At 49.9% G+C, this 20776-nt stretch overlaps 3 protein-coding genes across 3 annotated transcripts; 1 reads left to right on the top strand and 2 right to left on the bottom strand.

Annotated features, from left to right (window-relative positions):
• Nucleotides 1-5238: 5238 nt before the first annotated feature.
• Nucleotides 5239-6571, bottom strand: LOC112882960. Its single transcript, XM_025948161.1, has 5 exons — nt 6568-6571; nt 6338-6484; nt 6148-6295; nt 5974-6050; nt 5239-5440 (listed from the first exon to the last, which is right to left on the bottom strand). Exons 2-5 carry the CDS (start codon nt 6482-6484, stop codon nt 5279-5281), a joined length of 534 nt encoding a protein of 177 aa, XP_025803946.1. The 5' UTR covers nt 6568-6571; the 3' UTR covers nt 5239-5278.
• A 1727-nt stretch (nt 6572-8298) lies between these two features.
• On the top strand, nt 8299-11728 carry LOC112882725 (cytochrome P450 78A9-like). The gene is made up of 2 exons (XM_025947851.1): nt 8299-10570; nt 10667-11728. The coding sequence occupies exons 1-2, from the start codon at nt 9575-9577 to the stop codon at nt 11276-11278; spliced, it is 1608 nt and encodes a 535-aa protein (XP_025803636.1). The 5' UTR covers nt 8299-9574; the 3' UTR covers nt 11279-11728.
• Nucleotides 11729-15922: 4194 nt separating this feature from the next.
• Nucleotides 15923-20281, bottom strand: LOC112881644 (GTPase-activating protein gyp7-like). The gene is made up of 5 exons (XM_025946433.1): nt 19772-20281; nt 18771-18906; nt 18555-18604; nt 17769-17822; nt 15923-17449 (listed from the first exon to the last, which is right to left on the bottom strand). Exons 1-5 carry the CDS (start codon nt 20005-20007, stop codon nt 16222-16224), a joined length of 1704 nt encoding a protein of 567 aa, XP_025802218.1. The 5' UTR covers nt 20008-20281; the 3' UTR covers nt 15923-16221.
• Between the last annotated feature and the right edge of the window lie 495 nt (nt 20282-20776).

Genomic DNA, 20776 nt, shown 5'->3' with positions numbered 1-20776 from the left:
ATTTTTGTTTCCTGAAAAAAAGGCGCCCATGAAGAGGTGCTTCGTGGGCTTGCTGGTAAGTTAAGTCTTGCATTGTTTCCGAGTTCAGCCCGTTAGAGGTACAACGTCACATGGCCACTGGGCCCGCTGCCTGTGGTATGGAACGGACCTCGCAAAGTTTGGGCCCGACGCTGCGTTTTGGGCTCGTCGGGGCCGACCTCCTAGAAAAACCTCTCTCTTGTCATTAAAAAAAACGTCGGGGCCGACACAAGGGAGTGAGGAACAGTGGAGGAACAGAGGTGGACTCGATAGCGCTCGCCGATCTGAGATTCTGATCTCAACAAAGCCAGGTGAGGCCCATGCGCCCACAGTGTGCGCGTCCCCTTCATGCTATCCGCCAGCACCAGACGGACAGCGAGAGCCCATAATCTCACCGGGTGCGGCCTAATCAGTGTGCCGGAGCCTGCTTCCCTCCCCAGACGTCCGTCCGTCCATCACTCCCCATCCCTTGGGTTGATGCCGGCCTGATCTGATGGCAGCCGTCGCCAGCAACAGCAATCAGGTCACTGGTCACGTACCCGACCGCCGTGCCACTTCGTACAGTCGTACAGGCTGTACCACAACCTTTTGTGTTGTTGCGCCCGTGTCGATCGACGCGCATGATTGGTGTGCTGGTCGTACGTCGTACGTGTGCGTACCGACGAAACAGTGCGGCGGTGCAGGACGCCCTACTCTTAGCGTGGTCCGCCGTGCCGTGGCATGGGCAGCTTCGCTGCCGGCCACGGGAGGCCCATGACGACAGGCATTCCGGCGGCCGTGCATCGGCACCTAAGGGGGGCCTGGCGGCGACGACGACGGCAAGCCCGGCCGATTCGCGAGGATAGCTAGCTCCAAGGAGATAAGCGAACCCCGAGGAAAATAACGCAAATAAAGGCGATGATATTCTTCTTCCCGGGAATGATGGTGCGATCGCACGACGACGTGGCATCTCGTCGCCTGGCCAGGAGGGCAGCGGAGATCGTCGTCGAGCGCGCACCCGCGCGCGGCGCCACTACTTTTCACGCCCGGGTGCCCGATCGCCGGGCGGCGCACCGAGGCGACTCCCCGGCGTCGACCCGCGGCCCAATCGGCTCCCGGATGCGCTGGTGGAAGATAATTCTGGCATCGATCCGATGGAGAAGTTACCGCGCAAGAGCCACAGTGAGCGCGCGCGCAAGTTGCCCGGCGGCGAGCTCGGAGCGAAAGGTCTCCTCGCCCCGCGTCGCCGTTCCGCTGGGTCCGGCGAATCGCCCGCCGTGTCGCGACGCGAGCGCAGCGAGAGAGGCCCGGAGCAGCTTGTCCCCGGCGACGTCGACGGCCGCCAAGTTGATGTGGGGTTAGGGCCCCAGCGATTACTAGTAGCTAAACTAAGCCGCGCGGCGCTGTCAGGAGCTGATCAACTCCGGACGTGACGCGAGCACTGTGTGGCCACCTGTCCGGCGCGGTGTCTCCTGCGCAAGCACCGGTCTGACGTCGGGCTAGACTCTGGTTCTCGTCCTATTTCTATTTGTCATGCTGGCTTTTATTTCCTATACCCTCCAGCCTATATATCCCAGCCTTTGGAGCGGCTTTTAGCATATATATAGAATCCTATAGGTTTTGTATCATGGCTTTCTTAATTATATCCTGTCCATTCTCCTCTTGTTTGTTAGCCTTGACCACATTATTAGTAAGGAATATAAGTAGCACGTCGATATCTTGAATGTCATCCTGTTTATAGAAAAAGAAACGTACATGCCATTCACACGCCATATAGGTTGTATAGAAAAACAAGTATACATGTCATGCTGTTTACTAACTGACCTTATTATATCATTCATTATCAAACACTCATATTATTTCTTCAAAGAGCAAAATACTCTTTTCTGACTAAAAAATTTTGGGAGAATTTATATTTATAAGTAAATTGCATCAACCATTATACAAACACTCATATTATTTCTTCAAAGAGCAAAAAGTTGTTGTATGGTTGTATCACTTTAGTCCAATAAGTTGCAGACCATGCAAATAGATGACTGAAGTTGTCACATGTGTGCATATACGATCACATGTACACCATAGATTATATTTTACCATGGTGGGAGGTTATGTAGACTATATCTTATTAATAATATGATGTAATGGATTAAATATGTCTTATCATAGTTTAAAAAATAATTATATATTTATGGTGTGATTGTAATGGGCTAGACATAACGTGAACAAACAACCTAAGCAAGAACAAGAACAGGCTGAGGACGAGCAAAGATCAACAGGATATGATGTGTCTCGGTAGGATCATGCGATGCAATTCTTTAAAGCTGTTATTACATCCCATACAAATTTTTGTTTGGATAGGATATAAACATTTTGTACCAAATATAAAACAACATACATCTGGTATCTATTTAATTGACGACCATCATCTATACAAGGATACTATAATTCAGAACGGAACTGCATACTTCGATCAAAGTAATGATAATCTAGAAGTGAACAAAGATCCAAAATAAAATAAATAATATATTTAAAATTGTTACGAGAACATGCTAATGGCATAATTATTGTCTCATGTGCAGCCCACTACAATCACACAATAAATATGAGATTATTTTTAAGATATATTCACAATATATGCTTACCTCGTTACAATCACACAATAAGCTATAGTTCTTGATCTTGCCAACATGGTGTAATACGGCATAATACGCTCGTAGTGTATATGTAACCGTACATGTAAACATTTCACAAGTTTATGTATCCATTTGCATCTTTTGCAACTTGTTGGACTAAAGTGATACGACCATACAAGTAGTTGTGTTGTGGGTGCATTTACTCTTTATTTATTTACATGAAAGTGGGATAGGACCTACTAGTACTTTATTCTTTAAATTTTATCCTTCCCATATATGGGATGTGAAGCTAAAACATGATCTAGTTTTGCACTAACAAAAATCTACTAGTGTTACATATAAATATATTGGAAACTCCTTCACTTGAGTACTTCAATTCATACCACCAATGCTTTTAGTTACAAAATAAAGTTGTTCTGACTTCAACATAAACTAGCAACAGCTTAAATTAAATTGATCAGTACTAAGGTGTAGATAAAATCAAGGTATTGGATGATCGAAAAATACACGAATTTTTCTTAACTCATATGCATACCTGGGGCATGTATCTTGACGCAAATCTGGTGGGTCACTAAGAATCAAGCGTTAGAGACCAAGAGACACTAGAGTGGTTTCAGCTTCCCTAGAAAAATAAGTCCATTCCAGATTCTATGATGCCTCGATGATCCTGAACATGAAACTTGTTGCTGATATAAGAGTGCACAACGGCACAAGTATTAGCCCAAAATTAAACTTGTTACGTTACGTATATGTAGAGCATAACCTCTCACAGCTCATTGGTGCAATAATCGATACCAATCCATACCTTATAATAGTCTAATAGAGAAGTTTTCCAACAATAGAAGCAATCAGTTAAGCTAGAATGGTGTGTTCATCCAACAAAAGTACAAGAATAGAAAGAGCACATCTATGGCAGAATCTTAAGTTGGTAGTACCTTTTATATACTAAAGTAGATCCGTTCTGATCCATATCCAAGTCCTAGAAGTTTTCTTACCATCATCTACTTATGGCCATTGCTTACTTCGTTCTTAAATAATCCAGCACTAGCAGCAGCTCCCCTTCCCACCCCCCCCCCCCCCTTTAAAAAAAAGAACAACAAGAAGAAAAAGGCCCCCAATATTTTCAGCCATGGATGAAGAGGAAGAAGAAGGAGAAATAAGCCTCCCTAACTTGAACTCTTGGATCCGCCACTGAATACAAGGATATGGAAGTTTGCCCTAATATAGACCGCTTAACTTGGCGAGACTGGGATGAGTTGAACCCGATAAGCTTTCACAGAAAAAAAAAAGTTAAGCTTTCAGGTTCTCGTGATGTAGAATTGCTTTGCTCCCTTTGGTTTTAGGGCTTGGGCTTGTGCGTGATGTAGAATTGATTTTGTCCCTTCGCTCTTGACTGCTCGAATTGTATATAAAACGACACTTCTTATTCACCGAAAGAATATCTGCAACTTGCAAGGAACGGATAAAAACGGAATACACAAGTCCATAATGCAAGTAAATGCACCACTAATCGGGCAGTAGCAACTGGAACGATTACGATGGTGACAGACTATATTTTTCTAAAAATTCGGACCAGTCGTGTGACCTGCCGGAAGAGTGCTAGCACCAAACGGCAGCCGCCGGCCGGATCCAACTGATCGCCCTCCAAAACCCAAACCTTTTCCGGGCAGCCAGCGGCCGGCCGCCGTTTTTCCAGGCTCCCAGCGACCGGGAGCCGGAACACCAACGGAAAACCGGCCGATCTCGCTGACCCCTTTTCAGCACAGCTGGGAAGAACAGAAGACTTGCCTTCGGTTGATTCACGCATGGGTTGGACTAGTTAAAGTTGTTGGAATCTTACCAGATGTTGCTGCTGGCACCGGCTGCACATATATCACTATAGGAAAATAGGCTATTTTCGTCGGCCAGAAGCCGACGAAAATAGGCCAAATGCCGACGAAAATAGCTATTTTCGTCGGCCCTCCGACGAAAATAGGCCGACGAAATAAACCCGACGAAAATAGGATTATTTTCGTCGGCAACCGACGAAAATAACCGTATTTTCGTCGGCCAATACGGCCGACGAAAATATGTTCACGTTTTCGTCGGCCTAAGTGGCCGACGAAAATACTGGACGTATTTTCGTCGGCTTCAGTGGCCGACGAAAATACGTCAAGTATTTTCGTCGGCTTTAATGGCCGACGAAAATAATCAGATGCCTGCTAAAAAAAAGAGGAATCTTCTTCAGTATAGCTCCAGCTTTGCACACTGCCAGTGACTTAATTTGGCATTTTGGCTATATAGAAGCAGAAGAGAGGTGAAGTAATTGCAAGTCTCAATGGGCAAGCAGATGGTCCCTGATCACATTTAGTACACAAAGAAAATCAACTACTCCATGGAACACGAATTTCTACGGTAGAAATTCAGAGCCTATATAACAGTAACATTTATGGTATGTATTTCTGTACAAGTGATATTACACATGCATTGTTTACTATTTCTGTGTAAGTAATCATTTCACGTGTATGCACCTGTGTAAGTAATCATGAGCTTCACCAAGTCTGTCAGTATTAGGCTTCTGCAGAATGATTCAAAGTTATCATGCGAAATTGTTAACAAAACTCTTATATAAAGGAACTTTTTAAAGGCCTCCTTATTGCTGCTAAGTTCTACATAACATGGGCATTTATTTGGTTCAGACTTCGAAGTTCTGACTTGTATGTATAGTAAGAAATAAAGAACACAAATTTACACATTACCTTTGGTACTGCAATGATGTCAGGAGACCGCTGGAAGGCAGCCAATATGAAATCCGACAGTCTTTTCCTGACCTACAAGAATGTAATATAAGGGAACTTAGAATATGGGAACATGGAACTTACAGAAGTCATGTTAGGCAAATAACCAATTCCAAAGCCAGACAAGCCATATGAATATACCATCATTGTGGATTATAGGTGAAGGTTGGTATTGGCAGTTTGTACTTCTTTCATTTTGATCATCCAACATATTCCAACATAAAATAGATGGACTTAACATACCACTGCTGACTGCTCTAGTTAGTCATAGCATCATTTAGGATGGCTTTCAGAATTAGTAAGTTTTGTGAAAACAACAGCTGCAATAGTTCAACATATATGCTGAATCCTTCAATTTTGGCTTGTGATGTTGTTTATTAATTGCTTATAAATTGATTTCCTACAGAATTAATCTGTTATATCCGATCAAGCAAACAGAGATATTGGAAAGGTAATATATCCTTGGTTGCGAACCGCACCCAGCTTATGTATCTAACTATAGTTACAAAACATCAGTATAACACATAAGAGACAAGGAAAATTCAGAATAAGTCTAAGTTGTTTACCTCGAATGAGAAAACCTTGTCTGGGAACATTGCAGCATATCTTGACATAACTACTGGAATAAGAGCACACAACAGCGCTGAACAACCAAACATAAATTTTTCACATCAACATTATGTTGGTAATTTAGTATGTATATCAATAGTAATTATAATGAGAAAAGGTAGGCAACATACAGTCATTAACGTCCCGTAATGCAATTGCAAAATACAAAGAAAGAAAGCGAGGTGCCATTTCCAGTGACTGTTTTAATCTGTCCGATTGTGGACTGTTAACTGCCACCTGTAATGTCGAAGATATTGTAGGAGATATCCAATGTTTTGCCTGAAGGGAACAGTAGACTATTGTATAGGAGAAACTACTTACGGCAATACCATCATTCTCATCTTTTAGAAGGTCTAGGAACATTGGGTCAGCGAGGTCTAGGGGACTACTATCATCAGAACCTGAATTACCCCTAGAATCTTCTATTGCAGAACCAGTGTATGCCTCATCCATCAGTGCAAGAAGCATCTGCACCATAGAAAATAAAATGGCTTAGCCAATCTGAAGTAGGTAATTCATTCATAGCTTCGTGAATACATTCTGAAGATAACCTCAGGAGCATAGCTTCGTGAATACATTCTGAAGAGGGGCGCGGGGGCGGCGGCGGCGCGGGGGCCGTGCGCCCGAGGCGGCGGGCGCGGGGGCCGCGCAGGCGCGAGGCGGCGGTGGCCGCGGGGCCGAGCCGCGCGGGGCCGCGCGCTCGAGGCGGCGGCGGCGCGGGGGCCGTGCGCCCGAGGCGGCGGCCGCGCGGGCGCGAGGCGGCGGTGGCCGCGGGGCCGAGCCGCGCGGGGCCGAGCGCCCGAGGCGGCGGTGGCCGCGGGGCCGAGCCTCGCGGGGCCGCGCGCCCGAGGCGGCGGCGGAGCGGGGGCCGTGCGCCCGAGGCGGCGGTGGCCGCGGGGCCGAGCCGCGCGGGGCCGCGCGCCCGAGGCGGCGGGGGCCGCGGGGCCGAGCCGCGTGGGGGGCCGCGCGCCCGAGGCGGCGGGGGCCGCGGGGCCGAGCCGCGTGGGGGGCCGCGCGCCCGAGGCGGCGGCGGCGCGGGGGCCATGCGCCCGAGGCGGCGGCCGCGGGGGCCGCGCGGGCGCGAGGCGGTGTGGGCCGCGGGGCAGCGCGCCCGAGGCGGCGGCGGCGCGGGGGCCGTGCGCCCGAGGCGGCGGCGGTGGCGACGGGGCCAGGGGGGGCTTGGGGGCGGGGGGCTCGGGCGCGGGTGAGAGAAGACAGTGCGTGTGGGGGGCGTAGAATGAGATCCGATCGGGCTATTAGGTACTAGGTACCTGTATTTTCGTCGGCCAGCACAAGCCCACGAAATTAAACTTATTTTCGTCGGCTTAGGGTAGGGCCGACGAAAATGATCCATTTATTTCGTCGGCCAGATCTTAGCCGACGAAAATATGAGAGCTTTTTCGTCGGTCTGAGTGGGCCGACGAAAATAAGTTGTAATTTCGTCGGCCTCTGCTGGCCGACGAAATAAATAGTCTATTTTCGTCGGCTTGATTTTAGCCGACGAAATTACATCTGGCCGACGAAATTGAGCTGTTTTGGTGTAGTGTATACACCTGCATAGACCATCCGAGCAGCTAGTGTTTTTCAGGCAAAAATCTACGACGAGCGTGGCGTCGAAGCTTTACTACCTGAACAGTATTCAGTTTTGTTGTGTGGCTGTGGCGGGACAGGGCAATCCTTCAGTTATCACCGACCTATTATGGCCACAGGTTCGGTGACGCAGAATGCTAGGAAAAGCTTGTGGACGCCCGGAGCTCTGACCCTCACACCACACCGCGCTTGCTGGATGCAGCATGTCATGTCAGGAATAGAAAAAACACAGTCTGCCAAGTAGATGCCTGAACTGATAAAAAGTCGCCATCCATCCATCCAGCCGTCTGAGCGCGAGCAGTAGTGTTGTCCTCGGCACCTGACCAGTACTACCTACGTAGCTGATTACCTCAGAGACCCATCATCCTTACGCGATCGCGTCATCTACTGGTCTCCGTCGAGCACCAACTCAGGCAGGCGACGGCGTATACATCTCGAAGGGATCTCTATCTCCGACCATGCTCGAGCCACGGAATGACGAGGAGGAGGAAGCTCTCCGGAAGCGCCGGGAATTGTTTGTATTCTACCTGGGGATGCAAATCTTGCCACCCGGACAGGATAGCGACGAGGACTGCAAGTACGATAGGTGCTCGCTCTCTCTTTTTTTTTTGAAATAAAAGATAGGTGCTCGCTTGATCCCGGGTTATTTATACCAGACGCGCTCGGCGCTTTGCTGGTGGAGAGACTACTGACATACAGTGACCTCCTGACGGTTGACAGGGGGATTGTTTGTTTGGGCCCGTCATGGGATGGGCACGGCACACCTGAAGCTCCTCCTCCGATCCCTTGGAAGCCACAGGTTGGTTATCCCGGCCCCTCTGGTTTAATTTTGTAAATTGGAACAGAGCTAGGAGTATTTAACTAGGGCATGTTCGAGAGGTTTGGGAGTACTTGGATTAGATTACGCATCGAGGGGGCCCTCCTTGTCCTCAGGACGCACGTCACGGCCGTCGCACGCACCTGATCCGCGCCAAGGGTGCTTCTATGCACACGGACGAAATTTCGGCCTGAATGCGTAAGATTTTCGGTTGCCCTCCAAAGTCGGAGAAGTTTTCTTGTTCGTTTCCAGCAATTGTTTACGAATTTTTTTGTGTGAATGCTCGTGTGGAACGCAGGAGTTTCTCGCCTGCAAATTCTTCGTCGCCTGAATTTTGCAGTAGACACAGGTTGAGTTTTCGACCACCTTGAAGCTTGAAATCGTAGAAGAAGAAGAAGATCCACAGCAGGAAGAGGAACCGACGAGTGGATCATAGTTGGCGTGCAACATCGTAGCCCCAGGTAGATGCAGACCCTGATGAGACGCTCGCGGCCTAGCGCAGTCAGTCGTAGCGCCGCCCTCGCGCCGCCCGCCCGGATCCCGCGCGAGGCGCGAGGCGCCCGCGTGCATTGCCCACTTCGCCGCCCGCGCCTCGCGATCACACGACCGGTGTGCGCTCCCGCCACGCCGCACGGCTCGCATATCTGCCGCTACCCGCCGCCGACGCGGCGCGGCGCGTCCGTCTGCATGGCCATCACGTGCCCACCACGCCCCCTAGCCGCCACGCGGGCGCTCCTCCCCCCGCCGCCGTAGCCGTACGTGTCCCCCGCACCTCGGCGGCTCGGCCGTAGCCCTCCCCGTTCCGTTACGCGTGCCGGCGGCGGCGGCGGCGGCGGCGGCCCCCGCGTCCCCGCGCGGTTTCATTGGGGGGCGTACGGCCACCGGACCACTACAAATATCTCGACCCGGCCATTAACCGCGCCGTCAATACCGCGATCAGAACCCGCAGGGCCACGATCGCAAGCTTTACGGCGGCATCGACGCATACCGCTCCCGCTTCCCTCGCGTGCGTTGCCGTTACCGGCTTACCGCCTTTCCCGCGCCTATAAAACGGCGCCCCTGGCTCGCCCCTGCCCCTCAAGCCGAGCGCCAGTTCAAAAGCCTCAGTGAGGGAGCGAGGAAGAGAGTGGAACCACGAGAAAAGCTAAGCCATGGCGACCCCCGATGACTGCGGCAGCTGGCTGCTGTACCTATCCCTGGCCGCCAAATGCGGCGGCGACCAGCCTTACCGCCTCGCCGGCTTCCTGGCGCTCTGCGTCGTCACCTGCCTCCTCCACTGGTGCTTCCCGGGAGGCCCGGCGTGGGGCAGGTGGTGGTGGACGCGGCGGGTCAGCGGCGCGGAGGCCGTGCCGGGGCCGAGGGGCCTGCCGGTGATCGGGAGCATGTGGCTCATGACGGGGCTCGCGCACCGCAAGCTCGCGGCGGCGGCGGAGCGCCTGCGCGCCAGGCGGCTGATGGCGTTCTCAGTCGGCGAGACCCGGATGGTGGTGGCCGCGCACCCGGACGTGGCCCGGGAGATCCTCAACAGCCCGGATTTCGCGGACCGGCCCGTCAAGGAGTCCGCCTACGGGCTCCTGTTCCACCGCGCCATCGGGTTCGCGCCCCACGGCGCGTACTGGCGCGCGCTCCGCCGCGTGGCGTCCACGCACCTCTTCTCCCCGTGGCAGGTCGCGGCCTCGGGCGCGCAGCGCGCAGTGATCGCGCGGCAGATGGTCGCCGCCGTCAGGGACATGTCAGCCGCCGGGCGCGGCGTCGAGGTCCGCCGCGTCCTCCGGCGCGGGTCGCTGCACAACGTGATGTGGTCGGTGTTCGGCCGGCGGTACAACCTGGAGCTGGACCCCGCCAAGGAGAGCCCCGAGACGCGGGAGCTGAGGAGCCTCGTGGACGAAGGCTACGACCTGCTGGGCGTGCTCAACTGGTCCGACCACCTCCCCTGGCTCGCGCGATTCGACCTGCAGGGCACCCGGGGCAGGTGCGATCGCCTCGTCCCGCGCGTGAACCGCTTCGTCGGTGGCATCATCGACGAGCACCGCGCCCGGAACGGCCACAGCTCCGCTCCACCCGCCGTCGTGGACTTCACCGATGTCCTGCTCTCCCTGCAGGGTGACGACAGTCTCGCCGACTCTGACATGATCGCCGTCCTCTGGGTGCGTAACTGAACCCGGCACTCCGGCCATAACCTCCTCCGGCATCTTCGCACGTTTTCAGTTTCTGACGCGCGAGCGTTGCATCCTTTTCTGCAGGAAATGGTGTTCCGTGGAACTGACACCGTCGCCGTGCTGATCGAGTGGGTGCTGGCCCGGCTGGTGCTGCACCCTGACGTGCAGGCCCGCGTGCACGAGGAGCTGGACCGCGTGGTCGGCCGCGACCGCGCCGTGACCGAGTCCGACTCGGCGTCGCTGGTGTACCTGCACGCGGTGATCAAGGAGGTGCTCAGGCTGCACCCGCCGGGCCCGCTGCTGTCGTGGGCGCGGCTCGCCACGTCGGACGTGCACGTGGACGGGCATCTCATCCCCGCCGGCACCACCGCCATGGTGAACATGTGGGCCATCACGCACGACCCCGACGTGTGGGCCGAGCCGGCGGAGTTCCAGCCGGAGAGGTTCGCTGCCGGAGCAGCCGAGCTCTCGGTGATGGGGTCGGATCTCCGGCTCGCGCCGTTTGGGGCCGGCCGGCGAAGCTGCCCCGGGAAGAGCCTCGCCATGGCCACGGTGGCGTTCTGGCTCGCCGCGCTGCTGCACGAGTTCGAGCTGCTGCCGTCGGCGCGCGGCGTCGACCTGTCGGAGGTGCTCAGGCTGTCGTGCGAGATGGCCGCCCCGCTGGCGGTGACGGCGAGGCCCCGGCGAGCGGTGTGATGACTCGTGACGGCTGCGACGGCGGACCACCAGTCACGGTGTACCAGTCAGTCAGTGGCGATCTCGCTCCGGGCATATGCTTACTCCAGGCGCTACTAGTGGCAGTACAAGTAAAGCGCCGTGTGCGCTGCTGCTTTTTTTTTTTTTGGGGGGGGGGGGGGGTGGCGGCGGGGGCGGCGTTGCTACCGGCCGGTCAGCTCGCAAAGTTGCTGCTCCTACTCGATCGACATGGGTATATGCTTTTCATGTTACCATCTCTGATGGATGCATCGACCAGGTTCCGAGTGTGATATTTTGGCTTGTACCATTAGCTACTCTCTTTTTCTTTCACTCTTTTTCTGGTGCGTGTGTGGGAGGAGATAGTGGTAAACTGTATATGCTGGTTTGGATGATTATGGATTGTAGTTCACTTACTAGTATTGTCTTGTATGAGTCATTTGTTTATTAACACCTCCTATATTTCAAAATTGGGCTGTATTGCGAACATAGTTATTGGGCTGCCATTGTTGCCTGTAAGAAGCTCGGGAAAGGGTAGGGAAGGAGGGTTTTGGTCTTGTCTCCGGTGACCTATGGCAGTCCGGCTTAGAATAGAAGGGAGGACAGCACACACCTTCTATATTTCGAAACTGGGCTACATTTTGCGACTTGTGAAGTAGTTGAACATAGTTGTGCCACCGTTTAGGCGGGCGAGCACCAAATGATCCGAGCCATTTGGTCTCTTGGATGTAAAGGAATTGTACAATGATGAGTTATATGTATGTACAGGGACACTGCAACGAAATGGTTTGTTTCACAAGGTGAAATAATGACAGATGCATTGCATGTCAGTAGTACTTGACCAGTCTACAAAGCATATCCAGAGCGCAAAGTTTCATTCCTGAATAAGCTCCAAAGAGTCCATTGCAAAAGCATCACTGTCCCACATCTGTGCTGCTTCATCAACCTAGGGCATCAGCATGGGTGGGGGATATACCCATGTCATGAGAGGAGTTGAATGGTAGTGGTACCTAACTGGTCTAGCCAAGTATAGACAGAGCACCACGTTCGCCATTCAGACCGTGTTCTGTTAATCCCTTCCCGAAGGGGACTCTGACTTGTAAGAGATCCAATCCCTCTCATCCTTTTCAATCCCCGTCAAAAAAAATCAACCAAGTCCTCACGGATCAGCGGAATTGCGCCGCATTTGTGTTGCTTCCTCGACCAGCATTTCCTTTTTTATGCGGAGGGCATCAGCTTGGCGCATACTGGCATCTCCCCGCGCTCCCTCCGCCCCAGGTCCGCGTGTGCAAAGCGGACAGCAACCGCGCGCGCGACCCTGCCCAGGCGCGTGCCTTTCTTATCGCCCGCCCGCACCCTCCGAAAGCTGCCGGGCTGTGATGTGGCCACTTCGAAGCTCAAGTTGCCCGCTACGCTACAACACCCGGATCGCTCGATCCGGCCGCTCTGGCCCGTGGCCATGGATGATCTGCACTCGCGCACAGAGAGGTTGCTGTTCCATGGTGAAACCTGAAGACTGATGTTTTTGGTGAGTAGCGCCTCAGAATATCCTCCGCCTGCAAGTGCTGGCTGCTCCACTGTGCGAAAATGCTTGCGTTCAGTTTAATTCAGAAAAAAAATGTGGTCTTCAGTAGCCGACTTTTCTGCGGCGACTGATGTGTGCTGCCTTCAGTAACCGTGCAGCAACATGCTGTGGTGGTGGCGTGGTGTTACTGATAGATGCTGGTTTGCGAAATTGCTGCTGCCAAGCGGTAAGGCTGGATACTGTATGTTTGGATGGAGGGTTTCAGCTTGCGCGTACTGCATATGAAAGCCTTGCTGGACACCCACGAGATCGAATCGAGTAGGGCTGAAGCTGTCCCAGAACCTAGATCAGCAAACAGAACTTAGACTGGCCATGATCTTTTACGTCTTGTACAATCATTTTGCTGTTGCCCGCAGGTCTCTGCTGTCTGCGGCGTGTCTCGGATTAAGACTGCAGGCAGGTAAGGCTGTGAGTTCAGAATTAGGAAAAGCAGAATGCAGGAAAAACTATCAGATCATTGTCCACAGTGACTCAGACGTAGGCTCCAATACCAGAGCACAAGTCGATCATATCCTCATCAGCAGCTTTGGCTGGCATTTATCGAACGATAACATTTCATTTTCTCGCATACTTTATAGCAAGAAAATCGTTTATGAAGCAAGGTCGCGTTCTACAGAAGGGAAGGAAAGTTGGACTGATCAAATATCAGAGAGAGAGAGAGAGAGAGAGATGTTCAGGAAACCTCATAGCCACTTATAATCCCTATAGTCAGCAACTTTTTCTCGTTTCAACCTCAGTGTTCAGTGCACTTCGGTCACTGACTGTGCAAGCACCTCTCTCCAATCTCCATACTAGCAACAAGGACTGATCATCATCCAAGTGCCAGTTCCAACCATCTCATCACGAAAGGATAAAGGATTGGACAGAAACAGATGATCTGCAGGGATCCAATGTACAAGAGCTTAAGATCTTTATCTGCTATCATCAATTGGATACGGGCAATGAGACCTGAAACAATGGTGTCTCAGCAGTCAAGTACTCTGAATGTTTCCCACAAGCGAATCGAATCCATACTGATCACCAGAAAACATTTGGATTGGATAAGGCGGTTGAGCAATGACCAGACTGATGGAACACCACCTCAACAACTTGAACAAGATTGTACGATGATCCATTCCCAACATGCACAAAAGTTGCACAGGGACTCATTATAACAACGCATCCAACCCACTCAAAAGTTGGGCACCTTTTCTCTGCATCCCGTCCGAGGTTCTCGTCTGCTTGCCCGAGCTGATGGCGAGTGGCGACGCTCATTCACTGCACTTCTCCTCCCTATGCATTATGCATAGGGAGAAGGATCCATCGTCTTCCAGCTACCACTTGCAACCATCTCCTCATCGCAAAAGGATAGGAGATGACGGTCTGCAGAACGCACAAAGGTTTGAGATGTTAGTATGCCTACATGCCCAGTGTTAAGGTCTCGTGTCCATGTCGCGTGAGCTGAGAAGACAGGGTGAAATGAAATGCTCTCTCGCACGGTGCTGCGCAGGGATCATATGCTCCTCTTGGGCGTATATCAGCAGCGGTATTACCGAGTTCTACTGCATATACTGCCAGATGCTGCCTAGCATTAGTTTGGATGACGCATTACTAGTGCTGGTGCGGCTATTTTAGTGAAGAGAAGTGTGGACGTCTGTAGACTGCTAGGCCGGTTAGCTAGTGCTCGGTCCACACGTGTGCTGAGCTGAGGTTACAGTGAGAGAGGTCAACTTCTCCATTGTTTGCAGCCACGGCCAATGTGCACCACAGAAGATAAAATCATACTATCTCTTACCATGAGGCAGGGCTATGTGCAAGTGACATGCGTGACTACGGATGTGAAAAGGATTTCCTACCAACTCCATCTCAAGATAAGATCAAATTACTTTCGCAAATGTAATGCTGCTCCACTAGCTACCTTTAGTGTGTGTTTTTTTCCTTTTACAATTCAGATATGCATTGTTACATCGCCACGAATACTAAAATGAGTATTGATGTAACTACATCGCCATGAATCTTTATTTTTGAAATGAAACCTGGCTGGACTGCAGGCGTGGTGGCTGGCACGGTGGCACCCGGATCTCCGCGATTTGGAAAAATCGTGGATCCTGTCGCGTCGCTCCCTGCCGTGGGCCGGCACTTGTGCAGCGCTGCAGCAACTTTTTTTGGCCGATAGGGACGGGACGAGAGGCGATGAAATGCTGGATTCTGGAACCAGCAACCATCCACTGACTTCCTTCAAAAAAAAAAATCCATTGACAAGAGGACACTAGCAGACTAGCTCCGGCTTGGTGGCAGGAAATTTTGTTGCCGATTCACGAGAGAAATGGGCTTGCTTCCAGTGAAATGGCGTATGCGTTAAAGGGGAACTTGATGGCGGGTTAGGTTGCATCCATTTGCAAAAGCACATTCATGCGGCTTAGGACTGCACGATTTTCTCCTGAAACGGCCAAAAAATGCTCAGGTTTAGCTTGGGCAGCTCAATTTGTGACCAGACTTGTACTATCCATCGAAATGGAGTGATATCTTTGCGAGCTGATGGGAGAAGAATCCAAAGCTTTCCAGCATCCCCAAGCACGGATCCGACAACAGAAGCTACATTACCCTAACGGCAACTTGTGCACGCCGGCCCCATTGTGCCGACTGCCGGGCAACCCCAGGCAAGATCGATCACATCAGAGTTTGCTTCATCGTACGTGCCATTCGTTGGATATGTTGCTCGCCTTGTCATTATTATGGGTAGAAACGTAGAATCCACACCCGGGTAGCTGGCGCCCGAAAAGTAGATCAAACAAAAGCCCTCTTGGCCGTACTGCTAGACTAGGAACAAAATGCATATAGGCTCTTAGATCTCACTGTCTGAAAGGATGATTGGTTTTGAACAGCTTCACAACCCAAAAAATTTTGTTTTACTTTTAATCGCATTTTGGGAATTCGGAAAGGCTTTCCTGCCCTTTGCACAACCAAATTGATGGCAAAATTTGGCAGGGTCGTCTGGTGGAGGCGCCTACACATGAGAAAGCAAATTCTTGCATTGAGAAACCATACAGCAGTGCACATTTCTTCTAGTTAAATTTAGCATGGATGCATAAAATGGATGGAGTGCCATCCCAGGAAACTCTTTTTTACCTTTAACAGGTTAAACAATGAATAGTTTACAGTGCCTCAGTGACACCAAACAGTATTTCAGCCTTTTCTTTGCGAGGACACTCGAGTCCTCGCTCTAAGCTACAACATACTCTATACCTAGAAGTGGATTCTGTGCCAGGAACGAATAGTACATAATAGAATACTTTCATCAGGCGGTTAAGGTACCTCAATTTTTTTGTTGAGGCCTGCATCTGGTCTACCGCAAGGGTGGAAAACAGTAATTACCACCAGATCAGATTTTATCATGGAGGTTAACAACAAGGTCATGTGCATCATCTAGCAGCCTCCAGACATCTAGCTGCCCGGCCATGCTGTTGCACTCTCGCAGTATCTCGTCCATACTGCTATACTTCTCAATTATTAGTTTCCTCCTCTGCAGGACACATGCGGCGATAGCGTAAAGTAACAGGTCGTCAGTTGGTGGAGCACGCAACCTTATTCTTCCCCAGGTAGACCTCCCAATCCCAGCCCGTATGGCTGCCTGATCAGCCCACATAACTTCCCACAGGCATACAGTCTGCTCAAAAGTGAGCTCTCTCCTGAAGAGAACCACTACCATTCTGTATACGAAGAAACAGTCTTCAGCCTGCAACTTCTGCAGATGCCTATATAGGTGTGAGTCTTTGCGCTTGATAATCTGAGAGACAATCTTCAACTGCCTTCTTATTCCAACCTCATCAAGCCTGAAGTTGTGCCTTGCTTTCCTCATGAAACCCACGAAGCACCAAAATGCCTCGTCATCCTCCTCCATCACTGCAATGATAGGTGATAAGAGATCACTCATACCTTGGCAGTAGCCAATCTCTGGATCGTAGACTGCGTATGCTTCAAGTAGTCCGACTAATCGGGCAGCATGATAAATCATACTGGGTTCTAAGTGATCATAATCTTTCAACCCAACAGATGCTGCAGACTGCAGTGCTCTCTCTTTGGAAACTTCAGCCTGGTTGCGGGAGAACAAAATCCATTCACTGTTTGACCTGATAGCATCCAACCTTATGATGCGCTGCCATGTGGCAAAGTCCTCTGAGGTTCTGCTAGACCTAAAAAAATCTGCCTTGAACGAAGTGCTCCTGGTAAATTTAGGATCTGGATCACAATTCTCTTCACCAGACACAGACATCCTTCCAGGGTCTTCCTCATCGGATGATTCAGAATCAGATGATTCTGACTCTGCTATGCATGGATATGCATAATTTAACTCATCTGTGTCTTCTTCCATACATTCTACAATGTTCTCTGGTTGCTCAGCTTCATTACGTTCAGGTTTCAGCTCCTCGAGTGAAACAGGAGTACATACAGCATGGGCATCTTCAAAACAAGGTGATTCAGATCCTTCAGCAGTACCCTCTACACTAGAACACTCCTCATTATTAACTTCAGTTATTGCCTTCAACCCATTTCCCTTGCAGCCATTCAGAATTTGTTGGCACTGCCGCCTCAGCTTTTCATACTCTTTCCTGTACCAAAGCCATGCCAATTCATAATTACTAACAGATAATATAAAAAGGAAAAAAACTGACGTATAGACAGGACATGAATGACAATAGGATATCCTAGTGCCATTCCCTTTCAAAATTATTATGGCATCCTTTTCTGAAATTACTCAAGAGATTAACAAGTGCTGTGCTACGTGATATTTGTTTTTCACTCTTGATTCATGGAAATTGTATATTAAGACAAATGAATATTTTAATGCAAACCAGGCATTCATATAGTTCCATAAAGCAGGAGCCAGTTAGAAAAAACAAAGAAAAAGCCTTTACAGCAATGTCTTACCTTTTCTTGATCTTGACAGTGTTCCTTTCTTCTTCAGAGCTATTCAAATCATAGCTGCAGACAAGATCCAACAAGGTCAGTTTCCAAGGATATGAAGTCACCAAGATATTAAAAAAGAACAAAAATCTGAAAAGGCTTGACACCATACTGCACTGAAAATACTCAACGAGTGATATGCTGATATTGATAGCATTTACAAAGCCGAAAATTGAGGCTGTCGTGCAAACTCACGTTCTTAAAAGTTACAAGATATACTACTAATTCCAGGTAAGGCCACCAGAGCACACTAGTTATTCCTTTTCAGACTATCAACGTCTACAAAAGGAAAGGAAAAGGTCCATATTACACCCCATGAACATTAACATTTCTCTAATTTACACCCTGAACTATGCAACCATCTTCTTTACAAGCCTCAAATCTCAAAACCATTTACTGAATCCCCTAGCCCGGAATCCACCATAGTTTCAAACTTTCAATAACCCGGTGGTGGTTATAATATGTAGTTGCTTATGTGCTATCATGTACTAAATGTAGGTTTCAAGAAAGAAAAAAGCTTCTACACAAACAAGTACTCATAACCTTCAATTTATTATATATAATTCCAATTTCAGGATTGATCTAGCTAAAAACTAATATATACCTACCACCCAAATACACCAATGTATGCTGCCAGAACTTATTCATGCGGCACTATCTCAAATGCTGTGCATAGTTATAATGTTAGACTTACAAAGAAATGAGCAATAATAAATTTACTCGATGGATAAAAAAAATCAAGTGACTTACACTCCTAACAGGAAAGGCCAAACTTCTGCTCGCAGGCCTGGTTCAATACCCTGGTACAATAAAAGAGAGGCATTTAGTTAGACTAAGCTACAGAACATTTTGTAAATAGCAGAGATATCTATATGACTATATTTTTAACTGGACAATCAATTGACAACTATGATGCAACATATATCTGGATAATATGGATGGAAAATGAATAAGTACTGTACTTACTCCACTGCGAACTTTCTTGAGAAACTTCTTTCCACCATCACGAAGCTTCCCATTTGCTGAAAATAGACTGTCCCACTGTTCACGAGAAAGTGCTCTTTTTCTTTTCCTTCGAGACCATGGAGATTTAATACCACCTCTGTAAACATATAGTCATATAGAACATTTCAGCAAATGGTATAATTGGAGAGACATAGACCAACGAAAACAATATCAGCGTAGTAACTGAGAAGCTAAATGTGCAGTATCATGCTTCAGTGTCATGATGCACATACTGCATCCACTGGTCTATCTAAACGAATCCTCGTTAATACCAACATGTATAAGAAATAGATCAAAATACAAAACAAGAAAGAGTCAATAAAATGAGCTAATTTGTTTATAAAATAAACTTATGGAAACAACTTCCTCTGGTTGCTTATTAAATAAGTGGGGAGTGCTTGTGATGATCAGATTGTCCATGGAACAAACTAAATTGAAACAGGTTAGCCATACACAACGTGATAAAATATGCAAGTCTAATATTATGAACTAACACTTGAGGCAGTCGCATAAGCTGTAAATTGACCCTGGAAGTGTCGCTAATCTAGAAGTAAAGCCACAGAGGCTTTGATTATATTCTGAAGCAAATAAGGGAAGCATCTTGCTGCTGAGCACACAACTGAAACAGAAAATAACATACTGAGATTCCTAGTTCATGGAAGTGGCAACCCATTAGTGGCAAAACGGATTTCGCACATGCAAGAAAATGTGCCAAGCACGATCCGTGGACACCTCTACTCTAAGCTGCAATCTAAATATTTACTAGATCAAAACACATGAAGCACCCTAATTTGAGTAGCTAAGCCGCTTTCAGACCATTAATTACTATCACAGCAAGCTCGTGCAGAGTCCACAGAACCAGATCAGAAGCACCCAATGAACCTCATGTAATACGAACTGAAAATGGGACATTTTTACTACTAAAGACGCCGCCTTTCGCCAATCCGGAGAGAGGAACCCACCGATCCGAGTGTGGCGAGGACGATGCCGGCGAGGACGAAGACGTGGCGGCCGCCGCAGACGACACCACGGCCACCGCGCTCCCCGCCGCGGCCGCTGAGGAGGAGGACGAGGACGCGGCGGCGACGAGGAGCGACCGGATGTGGATCCACGACGAGGACGGCGGGGAGGACGCGGCCGTCGGCGAGGACGACGACGACGGCGAGGACGAGGTGCTGGATCGCCGGAGCGCCTTCATTTCCCTCTCACCCACCTACCCCGCGTCCCCGGAACCCCACGCCCACCCAACGTCTGCCCGCCACTAGCGCCACCACTCCGCCGCCCCCCGCCTCCCCGCCGCCATCCCCCGCCACCGCAGGATCTCGCCGCCGGCGTCCGCCCCCCCCGCGCGCTGCGTGACCACAGTACTGTCCGATTTGGTTTCTTCTCTTTAAGCTTTTAGCAAAGGGACACAAGGGAGAAAGAGTAGGGGGAGAGCATGTGACGCCAATAAGACCCGAGCGAGCAGGTTAGAGAGAGAGAGTGGGGGTGGGTGCCGTGCGCGTTTAAACGGGCCCTGCTCGGACCTGCCATGTGGGGCTTCCTCGGGCCGTGGCGTTGAGGGGCCCACACGTCAGTGACAGGGGCAATAGATGATAGACCTACCCTCTGGCCCTGGGGCCTTTGTATTGTAGGACACTCAACGCTCCAGCATTTAAGACCCGCCTTCCTGAATTTTTAGAGTGCCTTCGAGGTCAACTTTTGGTGAAGTTTATCCGGTTGGGTTGATTTCTTTGGTTTTTGTTTTAGCAATTTACTACGTACTTTCGTTTCCAGATATACGAATTTATTTGTCTTAGAATCTGTAACTGATACTAGTATTTAATTTCAGGCGACCAAATCCACACAACTAACTCCAGGAAGTTCCTTGTGGAAAAAAGAAACACCTGGAGGATTTATGTGACCCCCATCCATGCATCAACCACGTCTTGACCCGTTATCTTTAAAAAGACATATTTGACCACTTC

This window comes from Panicum hallii, chromosome 2 (genome assembly GCF_002211085.1).
Source record: "Panicum hallii strain FIL2 chromosome 2, PHallii_v3.1, whole genome shotgun sequence".
Classification (NCBI taxonomy): domain Eukaryota; kingdom Viridiplantae; phylum Streptophyta; class Magnoliopsida; order Poales; family Poaceae; genus Panicum; species Panicum hallii.
Note: the sequence above shows the minus strand (reverse complement) of the source record. Positions and strands in the feature narration are given on the sequence as shown.